Source organism: Elgaria multicarinata, chromosome 10, assembly GCF_023053635.1.
Source record: "Elgaria multicarinata webbii isolate HBS135686 ecotype San Diego chromosome 10, rElgMul1.1.pri, whole genome shotgun sequence".
Lineage (NCBI taxonomy): Eukaryota > Metazoa > Chordata > Lepidosauria > Squamata > Anguidae > Elgaria > Elgaria multicarinata.
In genome coordinates, this window is record NC_086180.1 from 16,432,976 (window position 1) to 16,459,334 (window position 26,359).

The following is a 26,359-nucleotide window of genomic DNA, read 5'->3' on the forward strand; positions in this document are numbered from 1 at the left end:
TCTTGAACTTATTATGTTTTTTTTTCTTAAAACAGCTAATTTGTGACCCTTAAAGGTCAGTACTCTGCCCCTCTGAGGTCTGCACCCTAGGCGGCTGCCTAGTTGGCCTAATGGTAGCGCCGGCCCTGCTGGTCGCCTGGATTTCCTTCATGCAAAATCGCATGTATTCTGCTGGGCAGTGGGTATTGTGTTCAAGAGCCGTCATGCTACTAGACTGGCATAGAGAAGTCAGATATTGTCAAGTAAACCGTCCAGCATTTAAAGCATTCATTTATTAGAGCAGTAGCAAAGAACGGAGAGAGTGGTGCTATTATAAAAGAAACCTTCTAGAAGTTTCTAGAACCTCCCAGGTCTAGCAAGGGTGGGCAACATGCAACCCAACCCTCAGGCCACTGGCAAGAGAAGAAGAAAAAAGGTCGAAGATCATTGCTGAATTTCAGTGCCAAATCACTATGGGTGCTTAAACATTTAGTTTCTTTTCAAGCCTTTTTTAGGCCTCTGTAGCACTTTGCCACCAGAGCAGTGGCAGGAGTGTGCCCTGTGGGGAAAGGGAATCCGGGAATGGTGGTGGTGGAAAATGGCCTCTGGACTCCCTGAAGTTGCCCACTCCAGCTTTACAGAGTACACTGTCAGGAGTCTCCTTATTTCTTCTTATGTTCTTATTGGCTCTTCTTTGTTCTGATTGGCTACTAGTCCTGATGGCTATGTGCTACTTCTAGTATTAGACGCTGTAAGCCTATATACACTAGTTGCTAGGGAACATGGGCGGGAGGGTGCTGTTGCACCCATGTCCTGCTTGTAGTTCCTGGTCAACAGCTGTTTGGCCACTGTGTGAACGAAGTGCTGGACTAGATGGACCCTTGGTCTCATCCAGCATGGCTCTTCTTATGTTCTTATCTTCACAGCAAATGCAATGGTCTTGGGGATGGATCGAAGTCCTGAGCACTTGTGAAGTGTGTCTCACAATACATAGCATGGTGCCTTATACAAAGCCAGACTATTTATTCATCTAGTGCAGTTACCTGCGGGATCGCCTTCTCCCATACAGTCCGCCCCGCACACTCAGGTCCTCTGGGGTGAACTTACTTCAGTCAGCTAAAACTAGGCTGACATCAGTTTCCCAGAGGACCTTTTCTTCTGTCGCCACCAGATTGTGGAATGGCCTGCCGGAGGAGATTCGTAAAATTACCTCTCTGTGTGATTTTAAGGCAGCTTTAAAGACTAGCCTTTTCCGGCAGGCCTATCCAGATCAATGTAAAATCAAGAATTTTTAAGATGTATTGATTCCTGTTCTAATGTTGTTCCCCGCCTCGATCCAAAGGGAAAGGCGGGTAAGAAATAAATAAATAAATTATTATTATTATTATTATTATTATTATTAGTAGTAGTAGTAGTAGTAGTAGTAGTACTGTTTACTTTGAATGCAGTGCCTTTCCCAACACCAGATCCATTTAAGACCGGAGACGCCAGGGATCAAATTGGGGGGATCTTTTGTGTGCAAAGCGTGTGCTTTGCTACTGAACCATTGTCCCTCCCCTTGGCTTATGCATGTTTGCTTCAGAGATCCCTGCAGTCACGGCACATGGCCAATAGGAACTGAACCATCTGGCTAAATCAGGAGGGGAAAGGGCAGACAGTTGCAAGGCAGGGGGCGCCAGCTTATAAACTAGGTATGTATATGTATGTGTGTCTAGAGACTTGTTCAGACGTACAGAAGTCTGTACACACATGTACAATTGTTTGTAAGAGCATCGACACCTGTTGATTTCAAAATTCAACACAGAAACTCGACGGTTCAGAAATGTAGCATCTAAATGTGACACTCATCTTGTATATATGTGAGTATGATAACCTGTAGTGTTCTTATGACACTTACAAAAGGAAGCAAGGGATATTCAGCCCAGCAAGCTAAAATCCTTTTAAGTGGAGATGAAGGGAACTAGTGCACAAATTATAGAGGGACAGAGGTGGCTTAGACCTCTCAGCTACAGAGCAATCATGATTTAGTAAAATTGGGGGCCAGCGTCAAAGACTGGGCTTTCTTATCACGACAGGAAACTACAGTGAGATTTCTTATCACTACAGGGAACTCATACTGAGGACTTCAGTATGCATAATGCAATCTAATTTCCTTCATAGGAAAATGGGTGGCAACTTAAGCCTATATATAGATCATCGCAAATGGAGATCCAAAGGGAGAGGTGGGTAAGAAATAAAATTATTATTATTATTATTATTATTATTATTATTATTATTATTATTATTATTATTATTATTATCGCAGTGGATGCCAAATGGGGTGGAGCGTGTAATTTATGGAGGTAAGGGTATGAAGGACTGCCAGTTATGATGGCTATATGCCACCTCCAGGATCACAGACATCATGCCTCAAAATACCAGGTGGCCAGGAAGAACAGCTGGACTAGGCCATTGCCCACATGTGCCGCTTGTGGGTGTCTCAGAAGCATCTGCTGGACCATTGTGGAAACAGAATGCTGGACTCAATGGACCTTTGGTCTGACCCAGCAGGGACTCTTCTTATGTTCTCTGGCAGGGCTGTAGCTGGTGATTTAGTAGACCTTTGTTCGACAAATACTGTCTTTACTTAAAAGTATTTCTGGCAACCAGACCCAGATTCTGGCAACGAGGCCCCCAAGCAAGTGGGATTTCTCCATCATACCCTTCACCGCTGATTGTTTGGCTACCTAGCTCTGAATACCGTAATGCAGCATATTGGGAAACTCAGCACCAAGAGTATGAACGCACCACGGCCAGGGAAACAGGAACAACAGAAACAGGAACAACAGAAATAGTAAATGCAGGAACACCTAAAATGGAAAAAAAAATGATAAGGCTGCTGGATTGCTGATAAGTCACGAGGTATAGCACCTTAAGCAATCAGTTTTCCCTTCCACTGCATGCAAGAGCAGCTGTCACCACAGAGAAAGTGAGAAAAACCGCTGGTGCAGCAATTACCTTGTTTTTCTGGCAGAGTTGTGGGCCTGAGTGGGTTAGGCATTATTAGAAAAGGAATTGAGAATAAAACTGCCGGCATCATACTGCCTTTATACAAATCTATGGTGCGACCACACTTGAAATATTGTGTACATTTCTGGTCACTGCACCTAAGAAAAGGTTATAATAGAGTTGGAAAACGTGTAGAAAAGGGCAACTAAAATGATCAAGGGGCTGGAGCATCTCCCCTGTGAGGAAAGATGACAACAGCTGGGATTGTCCAGCTGGAAAAAGGAGGCTAAGGGGAGACATGATAGAGGTATATAACAATAACACATAGTATGGAGAATGTGGATAGGGAGACCTCTCTCTCTCTCTCTCTCTCTCTCTCTCTCTCTCTCTCTCTCCCCCCCCCCCCCCCATAACACTAGAACCAGGGGTCATCCCATGAAGCTGACTGGTGTGAGGTTCAGGACATGTAAAAGGAAGGCCTTCTTCATACAGCACATAGTTAACCACAAGATGTAGTGATGGCCACCAATTTGGATGGCTTTAAAAGAGGGTGGACAAACTCTTGTAGGAGAACGCTATGGCCTATACCAAGCAGGATATAGCACTATGAAAGCAGTATGAAAGTGGTATATGGTATGTGTCAATGGGCCCCAACAGTTGTCAGTGCACTTCAATACTGCTATAAAGCAGTAGTGTGGCTCCTGCCTCTTATATACTGCTTTCATAACGCTTTCAAAATGCAACATCCTGCTTGGTGTAGATTAGGCCTATGTCCCTGGAATGGGTGCTAATGTCTTATTCCTTACTGAAATATCAAAATATATCTTAATGGCTTATTACCTCAAACTCCTTGATCTTATTGCATTGCCTGTTTTATGATTTCTAGTACGTCTTTGTGAGGGGGAAAGCAGAAGTGAATGAGAAGGGTCATATGTGAGATTATCTGCCATGTGGACAGGGGTTGTGCCTGTGTGCTGAGTGCAATAATATCCTGGATTGTATCCTTGGGGAACAAGTTTGTTCTCTTGTAGACAAGATGGCTGACCAGGAAAGCTGAAAGAGGCAGAGCCTTTCGGACCTTCACTCTGCAGAAACAACCTTGAGATTTTGTGGGAAATGTTTGGTGAAACTCAGAACGGGGTGGGTGGGGCGATAGGATACTTATAGGCAGGGGATGGGGCTTCAGGGCACTCTACCCATCCCATACCTAGGGGAAGGAGAATACATTATTTAAAATTCGCTACCAAAGATGTTGTGATGGCCACCAATTTGGATGGCTTTAAAAGAGGGTGGACAAACTCTTGGAGGAGAAGGTTATTGATGGCTACTAGCCCTGATGGCTATGTGCTACCTCCAATATCAGAGACAGTATGCCTTTGTACACCAGGGGGGAATCCGCACGTCATTCTCAGGGCGCTTCCATCCGCCCCCAGTGCACCCCGAAAATGTTCGTGTAACTCACCTGTAAAAGAGCCGAGGAAGAAGCGTCATTGCCGCCGCCGCCGCCGCCACCCAACTCCCTCCTCGCCGGCTGGGACAGAGAGCTCGGGGGAAGAAGGCGGAGTGGAGAGCTTCTTCCGCTCTCCACCCCGCCTTCTTCTGCCGAGCTCTCCGAGCCGGCTGGCGAGGAGGGAGTGGGTGGCGGCCGCGCCAGCGGCGCCGGCAAGGACGCTTCTTTCTCGGCTCTTTTACAGGCGAGTTACACAATCATTTTCAGGGTGCACTGGGGGCGGATGGAAGCGCCCTGAGAACGACGTGCGGATTCCCCCCTGGACAGAGGAACATGGGTGGGAGAGTGCTGTTGCCTTCATGTCCTGCTTATGGGCATCTGCTTGGCCACTGTATGAACAGAATGCCGGACTAGATAGGCCTTTGGTCTGATCCAGCAGGGCTCTTCTGATGTTCTTATCTGTTCCAAATGCAATGCCAGCTAGACAGGTGAAATCGTGGGGTCTCAACGCATGGATGTCATGTTAGTGTAGGGAGGAGGGGTCTAGTTTTATTAGATAATGGGGAATGTTTGGGGACAAGCTCCACTTGGACCAGAATGGAATCGGACTGCTGATGCTTAGCAGCAAAAAGATGTCAGAGTACCTTTGGGAGGGGATGGTGACAGAAGTGTCATTCCTAGGGGATGTGGATGAAAATGTGTTCAATTGTCCAAATGGGAAAGGGCGGAATAGGCCATGAGCATACAGGAGACTAAGGGGGTGTCTTCACGGCGTCGGGTTGGCACCGCATTCCCCCCAAACTCCGTGCTTTCTCTCCTGCGGGATTGCGCCCCATTATCTCCATACAAAGGAGCCAGCGTGAGGTTTATATGGATGATGGGATGGGTGTGTGTGGAAAGTCATGTTCCATTCACAACAGAGAAGAAAAGATTTTAGTTACCCTAAATGACTGTGACCTAGAATAGTTGGTCATGGAACTGACCAGACAGGAGGCAACCCTGGGCTTAATCCTAAATGGTGCCACCCAGGATCTAGTGTGAGGCACGAGTGGTGTTGAACTTCATGGGAACAGTGACTACAGTGCCATCAAATTTTAACTTATGTGTAAATGGCAAATTGCCAAGGAAAGCCAACAGTTGCACTTGATTTCAAAAGAGGAAACGTCTATCAAAAATGGGATTGGTATAAAGGAAGTTGAAAGGGAAAGCCAAGAAGGTCAAATGGCTATAAAAGTCTGGGGTGGGGTCGGGTTACTCAAAAGCACAATTATAGAAGCTCAGCTTGAATGTTTCCTGCAAGTCAGGAAATGTGCCATTAAGGCCATGAGGTCACCAGCATGGTTAAGAAGCAGTCTCAAGGAAGTTATTAGAGAAAACAAGGAGGACAAAAAGGAGAACTAAAGAGGCAAACCTGTGGTCCCTCAGCAAGTGTCCCAGAGATCACAGGATGGCTTGGAAAATGCTATGACCTTGGAAGGGAGAGTTGGAGATCCCTGACACTTGTGTTGGGAGAACTGCACTGGCTGCCTCTCTGCAATCAGAAAAATGACTTTGGAGAAGGGGGAAATGGGTGTTCCAGTGAGGAGGAGACCAGAGAGGCCAGGATATGATTTATCCTGAGCCCCCTCCAGCCTCGTTCTTTCCCCCTCCAAAGGATCCACGCTAGATGGTCTTAAAAGCTTGCCTAGCGGAAATAAAGAAGATTGGAAGACAGGGAAGTAGAAATTGCATTTTCTGCTCCTCCTATCCTGCTTCTTTTTAGCCCAGTAGGGCATAGAAATCTGAGAAACTTCCACTTTTTGGGGCTTCCAAGCAGTGAGGGAGTGATTCATAAGCTTGTGTCCAAACTTGCACACACACAAAAAATGCAATTAGAAAAGAAGGAATGTCCCCCAACAAAAGGATTTTGAGGTGTATATCACTAGTGACATTAAGGCCAACAATACATATTTTTAAAAAATAAAGCAGGAAGCCAGCTAGGGATGCAGTTCAGCTGTTGGATGACAGAGAATTAAAGGAGTACTAAGGAAGGATAAGGAGATTGCAGAGAAGCTGAATGAGTGCTATGTTTCTATCTTCACTGCAGGTACCTGTGACTGAACTAGGAGGTTTAGGGTTCTAGGTTAAGGGTTCTAGGTTTAGGGTTCTGGGAAACTGTTGGTGGATCTGTCCCACTCTGCCAGATAATCATATTGATGAATAACAGAGATTACATTCAAAAACAATTCCTTTATACCACTTCTCTATCCACCCAGCTCCTAAGCAGAATATAGATAATCACCTTTCTAGAATATCCCTAATTGTTTTCTCCTGTTGATATCTCTCTTGAGCTGGCAAAGATTGCATGGTGCGCAGCAGCAAACAGTGAGGCAGTCTGAGCAGATGGATCCCTGTTGTAGAAAGCAAAAATGCAACATGTCACAGGTTTTGCACGTAGTCTCGATTGCAGGTTTTTAGGAATGATATTCTTCCATACGAAAGAGAGAGCTTAAACTAGAGGTGTGCACAGGGGGGTTTCTGTACTCCTGGCTTGGATTTTGTTGTGCAGAAGTGTCCCTCAGCATGGCTGGTGCCGTTTCTTGAGATACCCCCATTGCTCAAAGCTGGAAACCAGTTGAGCTAAGGGCAGTCCCATGCTGGCCTTGTTAAACTTTGAGAAGTGGAGTGGAACAGGTATAAAACCACCCAGGTGGCCCAGATACTATTGCCCAGGTGAACAGCATGGACTGGATGCTCTGAAACACCTTGAATACCATGTTTGGTGAAGCACTTTGCACATGCGTGTTTGTCAGGGAACCCACAGGGCCCAATGTTCCTGTTCAGATGACACACTAAGCCATGGTGGCTAAGCATTTTGAGCTAAAAACGTTATGGCTTAGCATGAACCATAACTTAGCGTGATTTGTGAACTATTCCTAACCATGGTGGCTACATAACCATGGTTTAAACGCAGTCACTAACCAATCACTGCAAAAGGGTTAACAGCCTAACCATGGTTTAGCATGTTGTCTGAACAGGCCCAACGAGTATAAAACCACACAGCTGATTGAATGCTATCCATGTGTAGAGCAGGGGCTGGGCATATTGAAACATATTTAAAGCCAAGAGGTTGGCTCTCTTACACAGACCCCATTTTGGTTAAACTAGGCTTCATCAACCTCCGGATGTGTTAGACTGCAACAACCATCATCTCCTGCAAGCAGGGCCAGCAGGGTCAGTGTTTGGAGATAAGAGTGGGGTTTCTTCTCCGAGCACTAGAGAAAGACCACCTTTCCCTAGTATTGGGAGAGGGGTCAAGGCTTTGGAGGAAACCTCCACAGGTAGGACGGGGAACCTCCATGAGCCATATTTGGCTAGTAGGCCAGTAGTTCCCCACTCCTGTTGTAAGGGTATAGTGGCAAAGCTCCTAACTAACGTCATTTCTGCCCTTGGCCCCATAAACACTTGAAAGGTTGTCACACAGAGGAGGCCCAGGATCTCTTCTCGATCATCCCAGAGTGCAGGACATGGAATAATGGGCTCAAGTTACAGGAAGCCAGATTTAGCTGGACATCAGGAAAAACCTCCTGACTGTTAGAGCAGTACGACAATGGAACCAATGACCTAGGGAGGTTGTGGGCTTTCTCACACTACAGGCATTCAAGAGGCAGCTGGACAAGCATCTGTCAGGGATGCTTTAGGGTGGATCCCTGCATTGAGCAGGGGGTTGGACTCAATGGCCTTATAGGCCCCTTCCAACTCTATTATTCTATGGCCCTGTTTCAGAGACCATTCTCTTCTCTAGACTCTGATCCATGATTAGAAGTGTGTTATGCTGCCCACTTCACCCCTTCGGGTTCTTTAATCCATGTTGGCCCCTGGTCTACCAGTTGGCCATACCTGGTCTATAATATACTTTGCATAATGATTCACCTGGCCTCCAGATGGAGCTTTATGGAAACACCCATCACCAACAAGAAAACATGAGCTGTTTTTTTTTTTTTTAAGGAAATGCCTGTTGTTTCAAGAAGTTGTTTGTGATACTCAATGAAAAATTGATATGAATCGATGGCGGAGGAACTTACCGGGATCCGGTACAGAGTCCGGTAGCGAGTCCTCATGGCTACACTGGGGCCACAGCAACAGCATTCATCCATGTCTTTGGCAATTTTGCATCCCAGGCAGCAGAAGCAGAACGTTCCACACCAGCCTAGAGAGAGATCAGACAAAGTCCATCATTTTTCTTTCAAAATCCACCCACACAGTGAAGCCTCGCAGTTCAGTTTGAGAGAAGTGGTCAACTTTTGTAATGGCTTGAGATGAATCAATAAGACGAAACTACACTGAGTCATCACAGTCATCTTCAGTCCTAACTTGGATCTGTTTCTCTTATTTCTAACCTGCAGTTAGTACATACTAGCAAAATGCCCATTATCATGACGGAAGAGTCGTTTGAGGTCCTGGATACTGCAAAGGCTGTGTAATGCATCTCCTCATGCTCTGGATATAGGCACATGTTGCATCCTTTGTAGGATTGCTCAGAGGGGAAGTCACACCACCCAGGATCAGAGATGGAGGTCCTGACCACAACAGTGTCCCCAGATGCAACACTTTTATTTTCTCCCATCTAAGTGAATGGCTGTCTTTCACTCCTATAGGGACAAGTAAAGGAGGCACCTTGGATAGGCCTTTAAGAGTTCTGACTGGCTCTGGCTGAACCCAGGAGTGGATTCACTGCCCTGCTGACATTGGAGCTACCAGCCTCCATGGGATTAGGGCACCCTTCCAACAATGGCAGGAGAATAGGCCTATTGCAGAACAGAGCCTCTCTGAGCTCCCTTCCGCTAGGGTGACCGTATGGAAAGGAGGACAGGGCTCCTGTATCTTTAACAGTTGAATAGAAAAGGGAATTTCAGCAGGTGTCATTTGTATATATGGAGAAACTGGTGAAATTTCCTCTTCATCACACCAGTCAAAGCTGCAGGTGCCCTGCCCTCTTTTAAATCTGGTCACTTATAGCTCCTGCAGCTTTAAGTGTTGTGATGAAGATGGAATTTCACCAGGTTCTCCATATACACAAATGACACCTGCTGAAATCCCCTTTTCAATACAACTTAACGATACAGGAGCCCTGTCTTCCTTTTCATATGGTCACCCTACCTTCCGCATACACATGCCGGAGGATGGAAACCGCTTCAGTGTGGAGCACTTGCCCAATGCAGGATGTGGGAACAACCCCAACCGCATGGGAAGGGACAGATCACAGGGGCATTTCCTACCACATTTATTCCACTGGCAAGACCCATGGGATGCCCGCCCTCCACCTGGTTATGAGATACAGGTGTCCTCTGCAGCGTAGGGTCGCATCATGTTGCAATGGCTCCCACACTGCAGGGAAGCCTCCCCCAACCGGATGCCCTCCAGTTGTTTGGGACTACAACTCCCAGCATTCCTGACCATCAACCAGATTGGCTGGGGCTGATGGGAGTTGAAGTCCAAAAGCTCTGGTAGCCACCAGGTTGCAGAAGGCTGCTGTCGGACGTGAGTGTAACATGGGTTGCACTGCCACCTAAAACCAACCAGCTCAGGAAGGCGGCCGGAGGACCGACAGCTGGGGTGGGGGAAAGAGAAGAAGAATCATAAGAGGTGCACAAGAGGAAACGCATGAGGTCCCAAGGCAACGTAACCATACCCTTCTGTCAAACTGAGTAAACAGCCTCACATACTGTCTGATAAAGTACATTTGTAGCTTCCTGTTTTCCTCCTTGTGAGGCCTTCTTCCCTCTTTCTTCTTGCGAGCACATGAAACCATACATCCATTGCCTTTCTGCAGCTTCCAAGTTTAGTGTAGCACTTTTGGGGGGATGTGTGTGCTAAAATAAAGACCCCCTACTACTGTGCAGGATCCTCTAGGATGCTGCAACCTCACGCCTGTCATCCATATGTGGTGTAATGTAGAGTAGTCAGTGTAGTGTAGTAGCTAAGGTGTTGGACTGGGAGTCAGGAGATCCAGGTTCTAGTCCCCACTCAGCCATGGAAACCCACTGGGTGACTTAGGGCCAGTCACACATTCTCAACCCAACCAACCTCACAGGGCTGTTGTTGTGAGGATAACATGGAGAGGAGGAGGAGGATGTACGCCACCTTGCGTTCCTTGGAAGGGAAAAGGTAGGATCTCTCTCTCTCTCTCTCTCTCTCTCTCTCTCTCTCTCTCTCTCTCTCTCTCTCTATCTATCTATCGATATATAATTTCCTAGGGGTAGTCTGTCCCACTGTCCGAGAACCACTGGCCTAGCCCTGGGCTCAGTTTCTTGGTGACTCTATGGTGTGATGGGATGTGGAAAGACTGGCTTTGACCGAGAGACGTTGGCCACTGTTTTAAAGGAAGAGCAAAACCATGGCAGAGATAAGAAGCCCTGTGAGAGCGTAAGACCCAAAGCTTAGACATTCACTCACAGATGCAGCAGTCACTGCCGCAGTCGCAGAGACCGGTCTGCCATTCAAAACTCCGCGTGGACGTGTGGCATTGCGGCTGCGTCGTGATAGGCTGAGTTGTCATTTCCATTTTGCCAAGTGCGGTTAGATGTTATGGTCTAGCGGGAGGGGAAAAAGCATCCGTTAGTGATGTTCGAAAAAACAAACAGATTTTGCCTTTCGTTCCTCTGGGATTTCCTCACCCCCGTGCGTCCCTGCCTGGTCTTTGTGATCATCAGATGGCATTGCACGCTCCTGAGGTTCACCTCAGGAACACCTGCAATAGAGTATTTAGTTCTGCCGCACTCGTTCTGGGGAACGCATTGCCAATGTCCATAAGACAGCCCCCTACGGTTTTTATGCTTAGAATTTTTTACGCTGGGGAACATGGGTGGGAAGGTGCTGTTGCACCTTGTTCTGCTTGTGGGTCCCTGGTTGACAGCTGGTTGGCCAGTGTGTGAAGGGAGGGCTGAGCTAGCTGGACCCTTGGTCTGATCCACGATGGCTCTTCTTGTGTCCTTATGTTCTGTGCATGTTTAGGAAAGCCTACAACTCCCAGCATTCCCTAGCCAGATATGCTAGGTGGGGTATGCTGGGGTTTGTAGAAGTCCCCCCCCTCAACGTGTATAAGATTGCACCCTAAGCAGGGCCGGATTAAGGCCAGCTGATGCCCTAAACACAGCCCAATAATGGTGCCCCCTTGGACCTTCCATTGCTTCACCAGCAAGACATTAAAAGCTTTATCACACCAGGGTTATACTGTGCAATCACTGCAAATTGTGTGCAAAGGACTCTGAAGTTTTCCACCTTATAATCTGCGTTGACTGTGAAGTACTCCCATGCATTCTGCTTTAATTGTGCTATAAAGGGAAAAGACTTGTCGTATTTTGCTACTAGTTTTGGAGTGAATCATTTGTTGTTTTCCAAGCGGCCACTGGGGGCGCAGGAAGAGGATTTAGTCCAAATTAAACAAATGCTTACATCTGCGTAAGTTTTAAAGATAAAAACATCAAAATTGGCACAGTAATAGATATTAAGGAGAGCTTTAAGCATACCAAATTTGAATTGGATTGGGTCATCCGTTGATTTTTTAATGATTTTTTTACATTTCCCCCCTTAAACCCATTTCCTGGTATGCGAAGGAATTTAGGAGCGCTGCCGCCTGGGGTGTGATTTAGCTAACAACAACAACGGACACAGCTTAGCGCTGTAGGGGATAATTCGAGGGAAACAGGTACGTGGGATGAAGCTATAAGACTCAGTAAGTGCCGAAGTTGAAATAAGACATTAAAAACTCAGTTTTCATCAAGGCCATCCCCCACGCCAGAACGCACAACTACATTAAATATAAACTGTTTTTTAATTATTATATTTATTTAACACTAAATAGCAGCAAGCAATATAAGCCAATTACTTACTTATAACTAGGGCAACAGAAAAAAAAATACAAATTCTCATCACTGTTTTATGCATTTTTTAATAAAACTGTTATAAGGGGGAAATGCAAATGCAAAAATTTATTGAAAACTATTTTTCATCACCCTCCAAAAGGTTATAAGACAAAATAAGATCTGATATTATCTCTACTGAAATTATGTGATCTCGAGAACATACTTTTCAATTTTGGTGGTGTCCCCTTCCCTTGGTGCCCTAAGTACATGCTTATATTGCTTAAAGGTTAATCCAGGGCTGACCCCAAGTCGTCTTCTAAGGATTGTACCCTAAGTCATCTTCACAGGCTTTCCCAGACATGCGCCCCAGTCAGCAATGATCCGTCATGCGCAGCGGAATGTGTGATTGTATAGCTGATTAGTATTTATTTATCATTGTATCGTTTTATTGTCGTGTTTTAGTGGCAATGATATGGCATGTTCAGAGCTTTGATAACTGAATTGGAAGTGGTATATAAATTGGGAAATAAATAAATAAATAAATACATTTTGCGTCATGTCCTTCACCAAATGCTCCTGCTAAACTTAGCAGTCATGGGATACAAGAATGGCTTTTCTCAATCAGTAATTGCTTAAACAACAGGAAGCAGAGAACTGGGTGTTTTTAACAGAGGGCTCCAAGTGCTACAAAACAAAAGTTATTGCACCTCTTTATTCCAACCTTTTCCCCCCTTACCTATTTTTTTTTCTTTCTGGTAAGAAAACAAAGTTGGAAGAAGCGGTAAGAAAACATGGGTTAAATTTTGGAAGACTGAGGCCTTAGCTAGACATAAGGGGTCGTCCCTGCCTGTTCCCGGGATATCCTGTGTGTCATTTACATGAACAGGGATGACCCCGGGATGATCCCAGGATAAACCTTAGGTCTATCTAAGGCCAACGATGCCTAGACTCTCCCCTGCCCCCCTCCCCCCAAATTTCCATGTTGAGGCAGGGTGATTGCCGGATTAAAGCATTGTCTGGAAGCACCCTAGAAGGGAGGTAAGTAGAGGAACCAAATAGATGGAAATAAGCCATGGGCTTTCCCAAGGATCTGTAGTGGCAGCAGGACTATATTTAACTTCTTCATTAATGATTTGGATTCAGGGTTGACCACTGAGGTCTCCGAATTTGCTGGTGACACACAGTGATCCAGGATGGTGAAAACCCAACTAGACTGCAAAGGACTCTAAGAAGATCTCACCAATGGGCAAAAGAATGGTGAATGAGGTTCCATGGAAAGAAAAGTAAAATGATGCATGTTGGGGTGGGGTTCACACATACACTGGTGTGCATATATGCGCACAGCACATTTCATTAGGGGGTGCACCCAAGAGGGCCGTTGCAGTGGGGTGGGGAATGAGAAGATGCTCCTCAAAGTCCAGCACTGACAGAGCTTTATGGTAACACTGGCTGGAGGAGGGGCTTAGGAGGCAATATTAGCCTTCGGGGGTTCTCCTCCTGGCCTTTTTGAAGCGTGGCTCCCAGCAGACAGGCTCCAGGCAGAGCGATTCCTTTTCACTCCTGCTGCCAAGAGCAATGGTGTGCTGTCAGGGGTGGTGGCAGTGGAGACAGAGGACCATTCCTGCTGCATCGGGATCCTCCTCTGGAGGCCAAATCAATGGCTTCCTCAATGCAGCACTTCTTGCTTGAGACATTGGGGGGTGCCTGGGCACACCTGGCACACCCCTTGTGCACACCCATGCTGGTGTGGTCTGAACTGATGGTGGTGGCAGGATCTACACTACTGCTTATAACGGTTTATATTGGTTATGACAACTGTTCAGGCCCAGGACACATTACATATACAGTTTTCATACCGTTTTAAAAGTGTTATATCCTGCTTGGTGTAGATCGGCCCAAACCAGGATCTTGATGTTATGGCACATATGCCAGCGAAAACATTAAATCAGGGTGTGGTGATGGAAGTACAGGGAGGCCAGTTCCATGGTAGGAATTATTAGCTGCCAGTATCATTAACAGTTTTTATATTATATCTATGGTACGTTCACATTTAGAATAGGCATGTAAAAGTCTGGTCGGGACACAGCAGAGCTAGAAAAGGGGCAGAAAGAAGCAAGCAAAATGATAAAGGTGTTGGGAGCACTTTTCCTATGAAGAAAGGATAATGCCTTTGGGGCTTATTAGTTATAAGATGATTAAAGATGATTGAGACGTATGTCTCAAAGGCTTCTGGGGAAGATTCCAAAGCACATTTGGGGAAACTGGCCAAGCCTGTTTGGCATCACTGTCATTCCACGAGAACTAAGAGTGAACCCTACCTATCTCCCAGTGCTCTGCTGCTTCTACACATGGTAGAGAAAGATCAACAGTGGTGGGTCCTCCACAGCAGCTGTGGGGTTATCTCATTGTGGAAGCCCTGATTGGCTTCCATGGAATCCACAGATTTCCCACTTTGAAAACTACTTTGTAGCTGTGTGCCAGGGATTCGTCTCACAGAGTTTAATGCTGGGGCGAGCACGTTGCAACCTCTGCTCATTGCATTTTTTGAGATGGTTCAGTAGACTTGCATGTGAATCCTTGCCCCATTATATCTGCCTGCAATGCCAATAGAACATCCCTTCAATGCCAGTTTAGCAGATCACCTGTCAGGTGATGTTGCCCTGGCACGGTTGCTGGAGTACCTCCTCCTACCTTGGCAACAGGCTGTGAAGTGCTAAAGCATCGAATGATTAGATATATTACTCGGCAGGCAGGTCTGTATTTTAATCTACTGATCATGCTAGCTTTCTGGGGCATGCAGACATCAGAGCATCCGGTGTGCAGGTGTGCAGTTTTTAACTTTTGTAAACCACCCAGAGAGCTTCAGCTATGGGGCGGTATATAAATGCAATAAATAAATAAATACATAAATTAAGCTAGCCTGTCGCCCTCAGGGGTGGTGGAGGATGCAACCCATTGCAATCTTGCAATCCAGTCTTGTGGGTGGGGAGAGGGTATCATCCAGTCCTTCATGTCCAACATGTCTTGGGCCAGCCCAAGGATTGCACCTTGAATGGTGTCAGGGACAGGTCTCTCCTCTCCCTGGGGAAGGTGCATCCAGAAAAACACTATCTCCATCTTCCAGCTCCCTGGTGGGGGATGTAGATCTGATGAATACACAGGTCATGTTTCAAGAATGCACCACCAGTGAAATGGTTCTTTTCCTTCCTCCACTTCTTTCGTCAACAAGCCAGCTTTCTGTTCCCTCTTTAGCATGCTTGTAGCCAGCACTATCACTACACGAAACTGAAACATCTGCTGCGCAAATGTCACCGAAATTGCAAATCTGATTTGATAAACAAATCCTTCAGCAGCCGAACCTTTTCCGGTCCACGCATCAGTGGCGTGAAGCTGTTCAGAACATGCAGAGCACAAGCCAACCATTTCCATTGCCTTGCTAAAAAAAACGCAAATGTTTCAATTCATCCATGTGACTCCATACTGAAACTGAAGCTGAACGTTAATTGCATGTTGCTCTGTCTGCTCTATAGGTTATTTACAAAGGGAGGAAAAAGTCCAATGTGTCTAACCGACTAGCAAACATAATCCAACCACGTTTTCTGGCATCTTCCCCATTTTGGGTGGGAATTTGTTTTTCCTGCAACTATACCTGGTTTCCTTCCACATCAAGCACAAAATATGTGAAAGATGAGTGCTCTCATTTGGCTGCAGCTCCTTAGCACCTTTGAACTGCATGTTCGAGAAGGAACATCTCATCCCATATTTACCTTCTCAGACACTAAGGGCGCAATCTTAGGCATGTTAAAAATGGGGGGGGGGAAATCCTACAACCTCCAGCATACCCCAGCCAGGATTGCATCCTGAGGCCCTCCTCCAGGTGCCCTTGCCAAATGAGGCAAGGCAGTATTACTAGAGAGAGAGGGGCCTACTCAGTTGTGGCACCCTGTTTGTGACACTCCAGAGAAGTTCACCAGCTGCCTAAATGATTTTCTTTCTGGTATCAGGTGAAGACCTTTTATTGTCTTAGACATTTTAAGAACTTTTTAAAAGAGCATTTAGCACTCTTTTCTGCTGCTGGCTTTAATTTGGTTTTATAATGTTGTAATGTTTTCATTTTTTTGCTGCTGGTTTTCATTTTAGTTTTATTCTGTGCTATTTTTAATTATTTTTTGTATTGTATGTTTTTGATGTATTGTACACTGCTCAGATAACCCTGGCTATTGGGCGGTTTAAAAGTAGAGCAAATACATAAATAAGCCCACACCTGTCTTTAGCATTTTTCTTGTCAGACACAATTGCTGCATAAAGTGTGACACAACTCTCAGGGCATCCTGGTGTCTGAGGCAGAAAACTGAATTCCGCCTCCCCACCTCCGCCAGTGAGGTCAAAATATAATAATTAAGGGTATTTACAGATATTAACATTAAAACATAAGGGACTGAGGATTTTTCGTCTGTGAATGAGCCTAACTTCCTCCTCACGTCTTCGCAGTGTACACATAATACGTGTATATAATACGAAAATGAAATGCTGGATTACTCATTGATCTTATTTATTTATTTTATTGCATTTATATCCTGCCTTTCTTCCTCCAAGGAACCCAAGGCGGCACACATAATCATCCTCCTCTCCATCCTCACAACAACAACCCTGTGAGGTGGGTTGGGCTGAGAGTGTGTGACTGGCCCAAAGTCACCCAGTGGATTTCCATGGCTGAGTGGGAACTAGAACCTGGATCTGCTGACTCCCAGTCCAACACTTTAGCCACTACACCACACTGTGCTTTAGGGCCAGGAGGACAACTTGCACACCTCCATATGTCTTACTGAAAATCCCATCATTCCTCACCATTGGCTATGCTGGCTGGGGCTGATGGGAATTGCAGTTCAACATCTGGCCACATGATCTCCATCCCTGCTTTAGGGAAATTATCTACTCTTTACATATTTTTTTAAAAAATGCTGCATTTAAACATTCATTGTCACTTTTTTAAAATGCAAAATTAACTTTAAAAAGGCTTATTCTAGAAATGGGGGAGGGAGGTGGGTTTGTGACATTACAATTACAGGCCAATCAGTACTGCTCATAGCTGGTTTCTGCTACATTGCACCACCATTTCCTCTGGAGCTCAGCCCTGGGGAGGAAATGGTGGTTTGTTTAAACAGTACAGATGATTTGGACTTCAACTCCCATCAGCCCCAGCCAGCAAGGTTAATGGTCAAGAATGCTGGGAGTTGTAGTCTAAAACATCTGAACGACACGAGATTGGAGGAAGGCTGTTCTATGCCAGCAAGGAGCTCTCCATATACCAACTGCCTAGTGTCTTTTGGACAGTTGCCCAATGGTCCCATTGGACCCCAAATAAAGCATCTTTTAAGCCAGCTTCCAACCGACTGATGGAAACCAATTTGATGGGATGCAGTCATCATCAATAGCATAACCTATAGGGCACAATCCAACCAACATTGATAAACTTTCTATTGGAACACTGTTTAAAATTTGCTGGTGTGCCTATGCTTTTAAATTATCTACCTGCTTCCTAGAAGTTAACGCACAGTCAGTGCAAATAGATTTTCCGTGCCCTTTTGTCAGCTAAAAGACTGATACTACATATACGCTCACCTCCTACAATGCAATGGACTGAGAACATTACAGCATTTCCAACATTTGCACATTTCATATGCATCCACTTATTGATATATTCAAATTTATCTAGCCCTGGGTTTTTTTTAACCTCTTTTTTGCTTTGTTTTGTATTCTTGAAATTTTACAATAAAGAAGTATTTTTTAAAAAATTGAGCACTTTTAAATCCTACTTATTTGAACAGGAGTTAAGCAGGCACTTAACTCCTGTCAAAACCAGGGGGAATTAAAGCACTAAGCTGGACTGTTTGAACCCATAATGTGGGTAATTTTAAGGACTAGATGAATTCATGAAAACCAGGGTAGCCAAAAAAAGAATTTAGGCCTAGCACACCCTATGTTGCAATGCCAGGGAACAAAAAGTGATTCAATATAATGCAATACTGATTAGTGCCCAGTGCTTATGTTAATTTCCTCTGAAACCTTACCTAGCTATTATTGGAAGCTCATCCCACACAATTAGATTGTAAGCCTATGCGGCAGAGTCTTGCTATTTACTGTTTTACTCTGTACAGCACCATGTACATTGATGGTGCTATATAAATAAATAATAATAAATAATAATAATACTTTGAAGAAAGGGCTTGAATTGTGTCCAGGCATTGCCGTGGCCTCTGTTTTCAATGCCAGGGCTCAACTCCAGAAGATGAAGCAATGGTGTGGTCAGGGCCAGGCCTGGCTCAGGACATTTTGTTGCCTGAGCAAAGATGGCGCCTCTCCCACTCCATGTACAAAAGCTGACTGAAGTGGCAGCTGAGTCTTTCCTCAACACTGTGGCAACAGGGCAACATCCTTTGCCACTACTGAAGGCAGCAGGCTAGCAACATAGCCCACAACTCTGTCCTTTCGCTGCCACTTCTGGCAACTGCCTCACTCTGCCAAATGGTAGGCCGGCTTGTCTATACGGCTTGTTTACCCCTACTTAAATGCACATATTCACGTTTTAGGGCACATGACGCAGCCGTCCATTCGGCATAGCGCCGGGTTTTTAACACAATAATGCGCATCTTCGCATTCACGATTTACCGCGACTTTTAGATCACGTCCGAGTTTGCACCATGTTATGGTTATGTCTTTGGGGGGGGGGTTAAATCGCATTTTGACATGTGGGTGGAGCTTTGAGGGTAGGTCAATGTGATTGGCCGATTTCCCAATTTTGCAGCAATCGGCTGCCTCGTTTGTTTGCGTCGATTTTAGTTTGAAGTCTCTCAGCGGAGCTCCGCAGAGAAAGCTTCTTAAAAGAAATTTATGTATGTATTTATATATTTAGTGCATTTCAGTATCGCTCAATATGCGAAGCTCTCTGGGCGGTTCACAAAAACAAAGAGGGGGAAACGGGCAGCCAGACAAAGGAGACGTGTTCTTCTGCGTCTTTCCTTTCCCTGTGCTGCGTCTTTCCTTTCCCACCGACCCTGCTCCCAGTTTGTCTGTTCTATGAATCTGCGGAGCTCCACATATAAAATTTATAGCTTCACTTCTCCCTCCTCCATAGCTTCATCTATGCGATAATGCGCATGTGCGCATTTATAACTCACTATAAAAATAAATAAATTCAGGAAATAAGTCGGTGTTGCTGTTGCAGTGTGACGCTCTTTACCTACATTCGAATCAATGAAAATTTGGGTTCATGTTTAATGAGGAGCAATCCCGTTGTCATATAGACGGGGGCCAGGGGAAGACTTTAGGGCAGAGGTCCAGGGCCTCACTCAGCAGAATGAGCATGAGGGCTTGCAAAAGCAGCAGGCTTGGCTTGCTACATTTTATTTATTTATTTATTTTATTACATTTATATACTGCCCCATAGCCAAAGCTCTTTGGGCGGTTTACAGAAGTTTAAAACAGGGAACATTAAAAACAAGTACATAAAATTTAAAACCATCAAGAACATAAAAACAACAATATCCTTTTAAAACAACTGAAGTAAGTGACCATCTAACCGCAACCCCCCCCCCCCCCACAAGACCATATTAGACTTAATGGTCTTCTGCCTCCATCTAAATGGGCCCCTAGGCCCATCTCTGTGGTCCTCCTGCTTCATCTAAATGGTCTTGTGCTCCATCTTAACCCATTAAGTCTACAGTCAAAAATTACCTAAATTTATCACGGACATGAACTAATTCAGCCCCACATTCTGCCATGATATTTTTCTATGTCTAGGAAAGGGGTGAGGAGGTGGGTTTTCAAATTACACTCCTACACGTCTCCCCACCCCAGCTCTCATATCGCAGAATGATGCAATTCAGAATTCACCATTTGATTGTGTTGATTGCACAGGCAGGCTCTGTGCAGTCTCTCACACACAGAGCCCAAAGTGTAAGGTATTTATTTATTTCTTACATTTTTCTATACCGCCCAATAGCCGAAGCTCTCCGGGCGGTTCACAAAAATTAAAACCATGAAAAGCATAAAAACAACCAACATTTTAAAAACACGAATACAAAATACAATATGAAAAGCACAACCAGGATTAAAACAAGCTAGTCCTCCTTCTGACAAATGCATGGATTAGAGAAAATGATGGGCATAATACAAGAAACATTAACAATAGCTGTAAATAATTTAAGTTCCATTCATTTATGGGACACATGGCTGAAATTCTATGCACACTTCCTTGGGAGGAACTGCTTAGAGATTTTTGTAATATGGTAAGTGGTATACAAATCTATTAAATAGATAATTCCCTGCCTCTGGAGGTCAGGCAGGGGCTAACTTTGTATTCCTTTTGGTGCCTCCTGAAAACGTCACTGTTCCAAGTGACGTTTTCCTTAATGACCGGTTCACAGTTCACTTTTCATTTTGTTTCTTTTAAAAATCTATTTTAAGGTGTTTTATTCTGTTTTTATTTTATTTTATCTTGTACACCACTCCGAAATTTTGAATGGGGAGCGGTATATAAATATGGGACACATGTTTTTATACTGTTAGTTTTATACTTTGAATGGTTTTAATTTTTGTGAACTGCCCAGGGAGCTTCAGCTATTGAGCGGTATAAAAATGCAATAAACAAATAAACAAATAAATATTGTAAAGAAAGAAAGAAAAGAAAAGAAACAAATAAGCCCCATTGAACGTAGATTACTTTCAACTTTTGGAAGCAGCCTTGAAATCTTTTGCCCCAAGATGACATATTAAAGTTTTAAACAAACAAACAAACAGATAAAGAAATAAATAAAGAAAGAAAACATTGAACTTGGTTCCGAGTTGTTTCGAACTTCTGTTCTTATCTGTCCCCACACCCCTGAAATTTATTAGCTGATGAAACATTGTCCAAATCATTACACAAATCAGTTCAGAGCTTTTCAGCATCAGACAATAATCAGAGAGAGAGAAAATCCTGTACACATACCCCCCTCGCTGAATTATCTTCAAAGGAGAGTTTTCTTTTTCTAGATGAAATGTCTCTTATATGTACAGCGTTAGCATCACATCAAAGGAACATTGGCATTTTCTGAGATTGTTGGTGGCTTTTTATATTTGGGGAAGTTAATTGTTGGTTATAATAATTGACCTTAATCAGATAATTTGCGAAAACAGTAATTAGTCGTGTATGACATCGTAGTCAATTAGATGCTGAGGCGGTTGTTCTTGCAGAATTTGGGAAATATAAAGGCTTGGTGCTACAGTCACTACTGGATTACACACAGCGCTAGCATTAATGAGTTTCTATATTTAGAGACGTTGAACCTGCCTGTCTGCTATTGTGGGAAATCCAATTTGAAATGAACTAATTTGATAATTTAAAAATTATAATTTTGCACGATTACTTTATTTATGGATTGATTGATTTGGGGGTAAGGAAGCAGATGAGAAAAGGATTTAATTGCTCACAAAAGAAAAAGAATGAAGTAATGGAGGGCAAGGGAAATCTTTAAGGATCCAAATAGAAGGAAATAGAGAACTCCCCTGACAACTAGTGCATGCCAATGAATAGAGTGCACCTATAATATATTTAGCACATTTATTCATTTATTTATTTATTTATTTATTTATTTAATATCCTGCCTTCTCCCCAGTACTGGGACTCAAGGTGGTTTACAAGATTAAAACATGTACAATTAAAACATATAAATATAAATTTACAAAAGTTAAAATAGAATTAAACCTGCAGTAAAATTAAAAACTTCTTCTTGTTGTTGTTTTAAAAAACAAACACTAATAGTTTAAAAGGGTGGGGGAATCCAGGACATTAACCCAGGTCCACGGTAGTTCCAAAAGCCTGCTGAAACAAAAACGTTTTTGCCTGCCTCCGAAAGTGAGCACAGAGGGAGCCAGCTTAGCCTCCCTGGGAAGGGAGTTCCAGAGCCCTGGAGGAGCAGCCACCAAGAAGGCCTTCTCCCACGTACCCATCAACCCCCAACCATAAGAAAACTTACTCCCAAGCAATAGGCAGGAAAATGTTTAACAAAAACCAAGCCCAGAGAGACACGCCGCTTCTCTGTTTGGGGTGTATGGGTGAATAACGTTTTTTGGGGGGTCCAGCAGTGTCTTGGATATGTCAGATACTCTGACCTTGGAGCACTCTAACTTCTACAATAGGATTACCCTGTAAGAAGTTCAGAAGCAAGTGAAAAAGTCTTGAGATTTTTTTTAAAAATTGAACCAAATGTCGAACATTTAAGGGAACAATGCTATGCCCCCTAGATAGTGTCTGGGGGACATAGAATACTTTGCATTCCTCGAATCCAGTATTCTTCACTCCATACCTGTCGCCCTCATAGCCAGCTTGGAAAGCACTGGGATGTTGTCTCTTGGAAGTTGGGAGCTCAATCTTGGAGCAGGGGTAGGGGGTAAAGGGGGCATTCTGGTGGACAGAGAGGGGAGGAGACGGGAGAGGCCTCTCCAGACTTCTTCCTTCTCACTCCAGAATGCCCCAGCTAGATGGGCCAAAAAGCCTGTCTAGCGAAAAAGCAGAGTAGGAGGTGATGATTCCCTCTGCTGCGCCTGCATTTGATGCTGTGCGTTACATTTGTGATAGAATTTGCTTAGGTTAATATATACAGAAATAGTTGGATCTAGAGCTCCAACACACCAGCATTTTAACACACTCTTGACATGCCTGGTGTTTGGTTTTGCAGCATGGCACTCACATGACTTCATACCCATCCTGCTGTAATCGTGCTTTTTGTACAAGGGAAGTCCGGTTCTTTTGGCCATGTGTGATAACATCGCTGTTCTGGTCCCGAATAATTTCCTTTTCAATGCGATTTCGGATTGTCCCGATTTTTCTGCTAGGGGTGTGTCTGTGGAAGGGTGTGTGTGTAGGGCGGTTTCACTGATGAAAGCAGAAGGTGAGGTGGTTCTCCTCCAGCGCGCCATTTCAATTTCCTTTCCTCAGCATTCTCCTTGGGAACATCTGCTGGATTGTTGGTACAGAGTTCATCCATCATACTTTTGGTCCTCCAACTTGGTTTATAAGGATCCTAGGGAAAGCGTTGTGTGTTCTTTTTCTACTCCCACTTTCTCTTAAATTTTACAGTGCAACAATACTTCGTTGAAAGGAGGATAGGTAGACCAGTCCCTGAACATGCAAGGGGTTGACTTTCCCTAATCCCTTAATGCCTTAAGTACACCATTGCATCATTACACCATTTCAGACTATCAGAATTGCATTCACTTGCAATTGTGCAGAAATAAAAAAAATAAAACATGGGAAAATAAGAATTAGGGTGGGGGAAGGAACCCACGTCCCACATCCATTTCAAAGTCCCTCCCTGCCATAACAACCAATGAACTGCAAGGGGAAGGAGAAGGGAGTAGACAAGGCGATACGTTAGCCATGAGAGCTGGCACAGGTGAAAGGATGCACATGCGCTGAAATAGCGCAACCCAGAGGGAAAACCATGGTGTGATGGAACTAATAGTTTATTACAGGGTTAAAAAATACAAAATTGTTCTTTTTAGGATATGTATTTTGGCTTTTAAAGATGTGTTTGTTTGTTTTATTATACTTTCCCCCTAAAATCTGTATTAATGTAATATCTTTATTGATTCAACCAATTCACTACCACAAGATGCAGTGATGGCCACCAATTTGGATGGCTTTAAAAGGAGATTGGATAAATTCCTGGAGGACAAGGCTATCAATGGCTACTAGTCCTGATGACTATGTGCTATCTCCAGTATCTGAGGCAGTAAGCCTATATACATCAGTTACTGGGGAACATAGGTAGCATGGTGCTGTTGCCATTTGAAGTGCTTTGTTGGTCCTGGTCAACAGCTGTTTGGCTGCTGTGTGAACAGAGTGCTGGACTAGATGGACCCTCGTCTGATCCAGCAGGGCACTCCTTATGTTCTTATATAGATCACAAAGAACATACTTCTTACACTAATATAGATTTTGGAATTTTGCTTATGGCCAACATGGCTACTCTAGCCTTTTCTATTCCCGCCCCCGCTACTTTCTCTTGATACGCATTGGGAACAATATATTGGTGAATCTGTATTTTTTATTTTGTTATCCACGCCCCCTTCCTCTCCATTCACACCCATCCTCCATTCACTTCCACACCTTTTATCTAGATTCTCCCTAGTATCAGCTCTACAAGGCCTCAGGTAGAGAACGGTCTTTCCCATCACCTGTGCCTGACTGCAATCCTTTTATGTGGAGGTACCAGGGATTGAACCTGGGGCCATCTGTACATATATGCTCAATCACTGAGCAATGGTGCTTCCATTTCAGCTTGGGCTACTAAGAGTTTATCTTAAAAAACATTTGTTACCATCAGAAGGGCACTTATAAAGTCACCTAGTGTATGATTGAGGTTATACCAAACATCATCCTATCACACATGTGTAGCCATTATGGTGCCCCCTTTTTGAAAAGCCTGAGTTCTGGTTCCTGCTCAACCATGGCCTCTCAAAGCTGGACTTACACTTGTACAACAGTGGCTGTGTGTCTGACACCGTGTACAAGATCTGTTCATTCCCCTAGAGCTAATCAGTTTTAATGGAATTGTTTTATATGTGATTGTAAAGCGCCACAATACCAGAAATGGTGAGGTGGCACTATAAAAATGCCGTAAATAAATTAAATAAATCAGTTGGTGAGTCATGGGAAGAACAGGTGCATCTGGCTTCATTTCCTTCCAACAAGTAGAATTATATAGTTGGAGGAGGGCTTGTATAAGACATCTAAAATAGTAGAGTTGGAAGGGGCCTGTAAGGCCATCGAGTCCAACCCCCTGCTCAATGCAGGAATCCACCTTAAAGCATCCCTGACAGATGGTTGTCCAGCTGCTTGGATGCCTCTACTGTGGGAGAGCCCACAACCTCCCTAGGTAACTGGTCCCATTGTCATACTGCTCTAACAGTCAGGAAGTTTTTCCTGATGTCCAGCCAGAACCTGGCTTCCTGTAACTTGAGCCCATTATTCCGTGTGCTGCACTCTGGGATGATTGAGAAGAGATCCTGGCCCTCCTCTGTGTGACAACCTTTCAAGTATTTGAAGAGTGCTATCATGTCTCCCCTCAATCTTCTCTTCTCCAGGCTAAACAGACCCAGTTCTTTCTGTTTCTCTTCATAGAACTTTGTTTCCAGACTCCTGTTCATCCTCATTGCCCTCCTCTGAACACGCTCCAAGCTACAGTATCCCCAACAGATGACTGTCTAGTCCCTGCTTTAAGACCTCCAAGGATGGAAGAGCAAGCTGTGGAGTAATCTAATTCGAAATAGTCCAGGATAGATGAAATGTGCCTGATGCTACCAGATGTTTAATCAGCCACAGATTAGGGAAGAGATTTCATAACTGCTCTTGTAATGCGAGGAAATGACACTGGGAAACCAACATAGGGGCAAAGGGAAGTGTCACATTTCACTTTTGAAACCAATTGCCTTTCGAAAAGTTTTGCTGCAATGATCTAACCATCAAGTCACGTATTTTTTAACAGTCAAACTCAATATTTTTCCGCAGTAGAATCTGACACATTAGACTAGCCCTATGAAACATCCAATAGGTGCAAACCAGGTCAATTTTTTGAGATTTCTCAGAGCTTAACTTAACACATGCTCATTCATAGGACTGATTCACTTGTGCTAGCCTTATCCTGTAAAAATTGGTTGTGCAAATCAGGCCTAAAAGTGTGCAGGTGTCTTAAGACCACTTTCACAACATCCTTGTCTTCATACAAGTCATGTGCAGTTCTTGTAGGAAATACAGATCACAAGGAAGCTCTTCTGTTGTAAGAAAATCTCATTTTCTTTTCCAAACAAAGAAAATGTGATGATTGAAGGAGAGAAAAATGCAGTTTACTATAGGGAAAAATATAACACACACACTCCACACTTGTATAATCTAATAACATTGAGAGTTTGCATAAATTTTATGGGCACATTTTGGCTAGTGTCAGTGATATCACCAATCATGACGAGAGGATACAGTTTCCTGACCCTGCAGGTTCATGCCATTTAACATCCTTTAACAAATGTTTCAAATACATCTTTAGAGAGTCTGAAGGGT

At 44.2% G+C, this 26,359-nt stretch overlaps 1 protein-coding gene across 2 annotated transcripts in view; it reads right to left on the minus strand.

Moving 5' to 3' along the window:
- LOC134404471 (placenta-specific gene 8 protein-like) overlaps positions 1-10,961 on the minus strand; it is a 64,774-nt gene extending 53,813 nt beyond the window's left edge. The window contains exons 1-4 of one of the 2 annotated variants that reach the window (XM_063135169.1): positions 10,853-10,961; positions 8,482-8,606; positions 6,699-6,807; positions 2,792-2,828 (exon numbers count right to left, since the gene is read on the minus strand). In XM_063135169.1, coding sequence (XP_062991239.1) covers positions 6,703-6,807; positions 8,482-8,606; positions 10,853-10,961 — 339 coding nt within the window. In that variant the 3' untranslated portion in view covers positions 2,792-2,828; positions 6,699-6,702. Of the gene's footprint in view, positions 1-2,791; positions 2,829-6,698; positions 6,808-8,481; positions 8,607-10,852 lie in introns of those variants that run through there. The other variant, XM_063135170.1, reaches the window with a different exon arrangement.
- Positions 10,962-26,359: the final 15,398 nt, after the last annotated feature.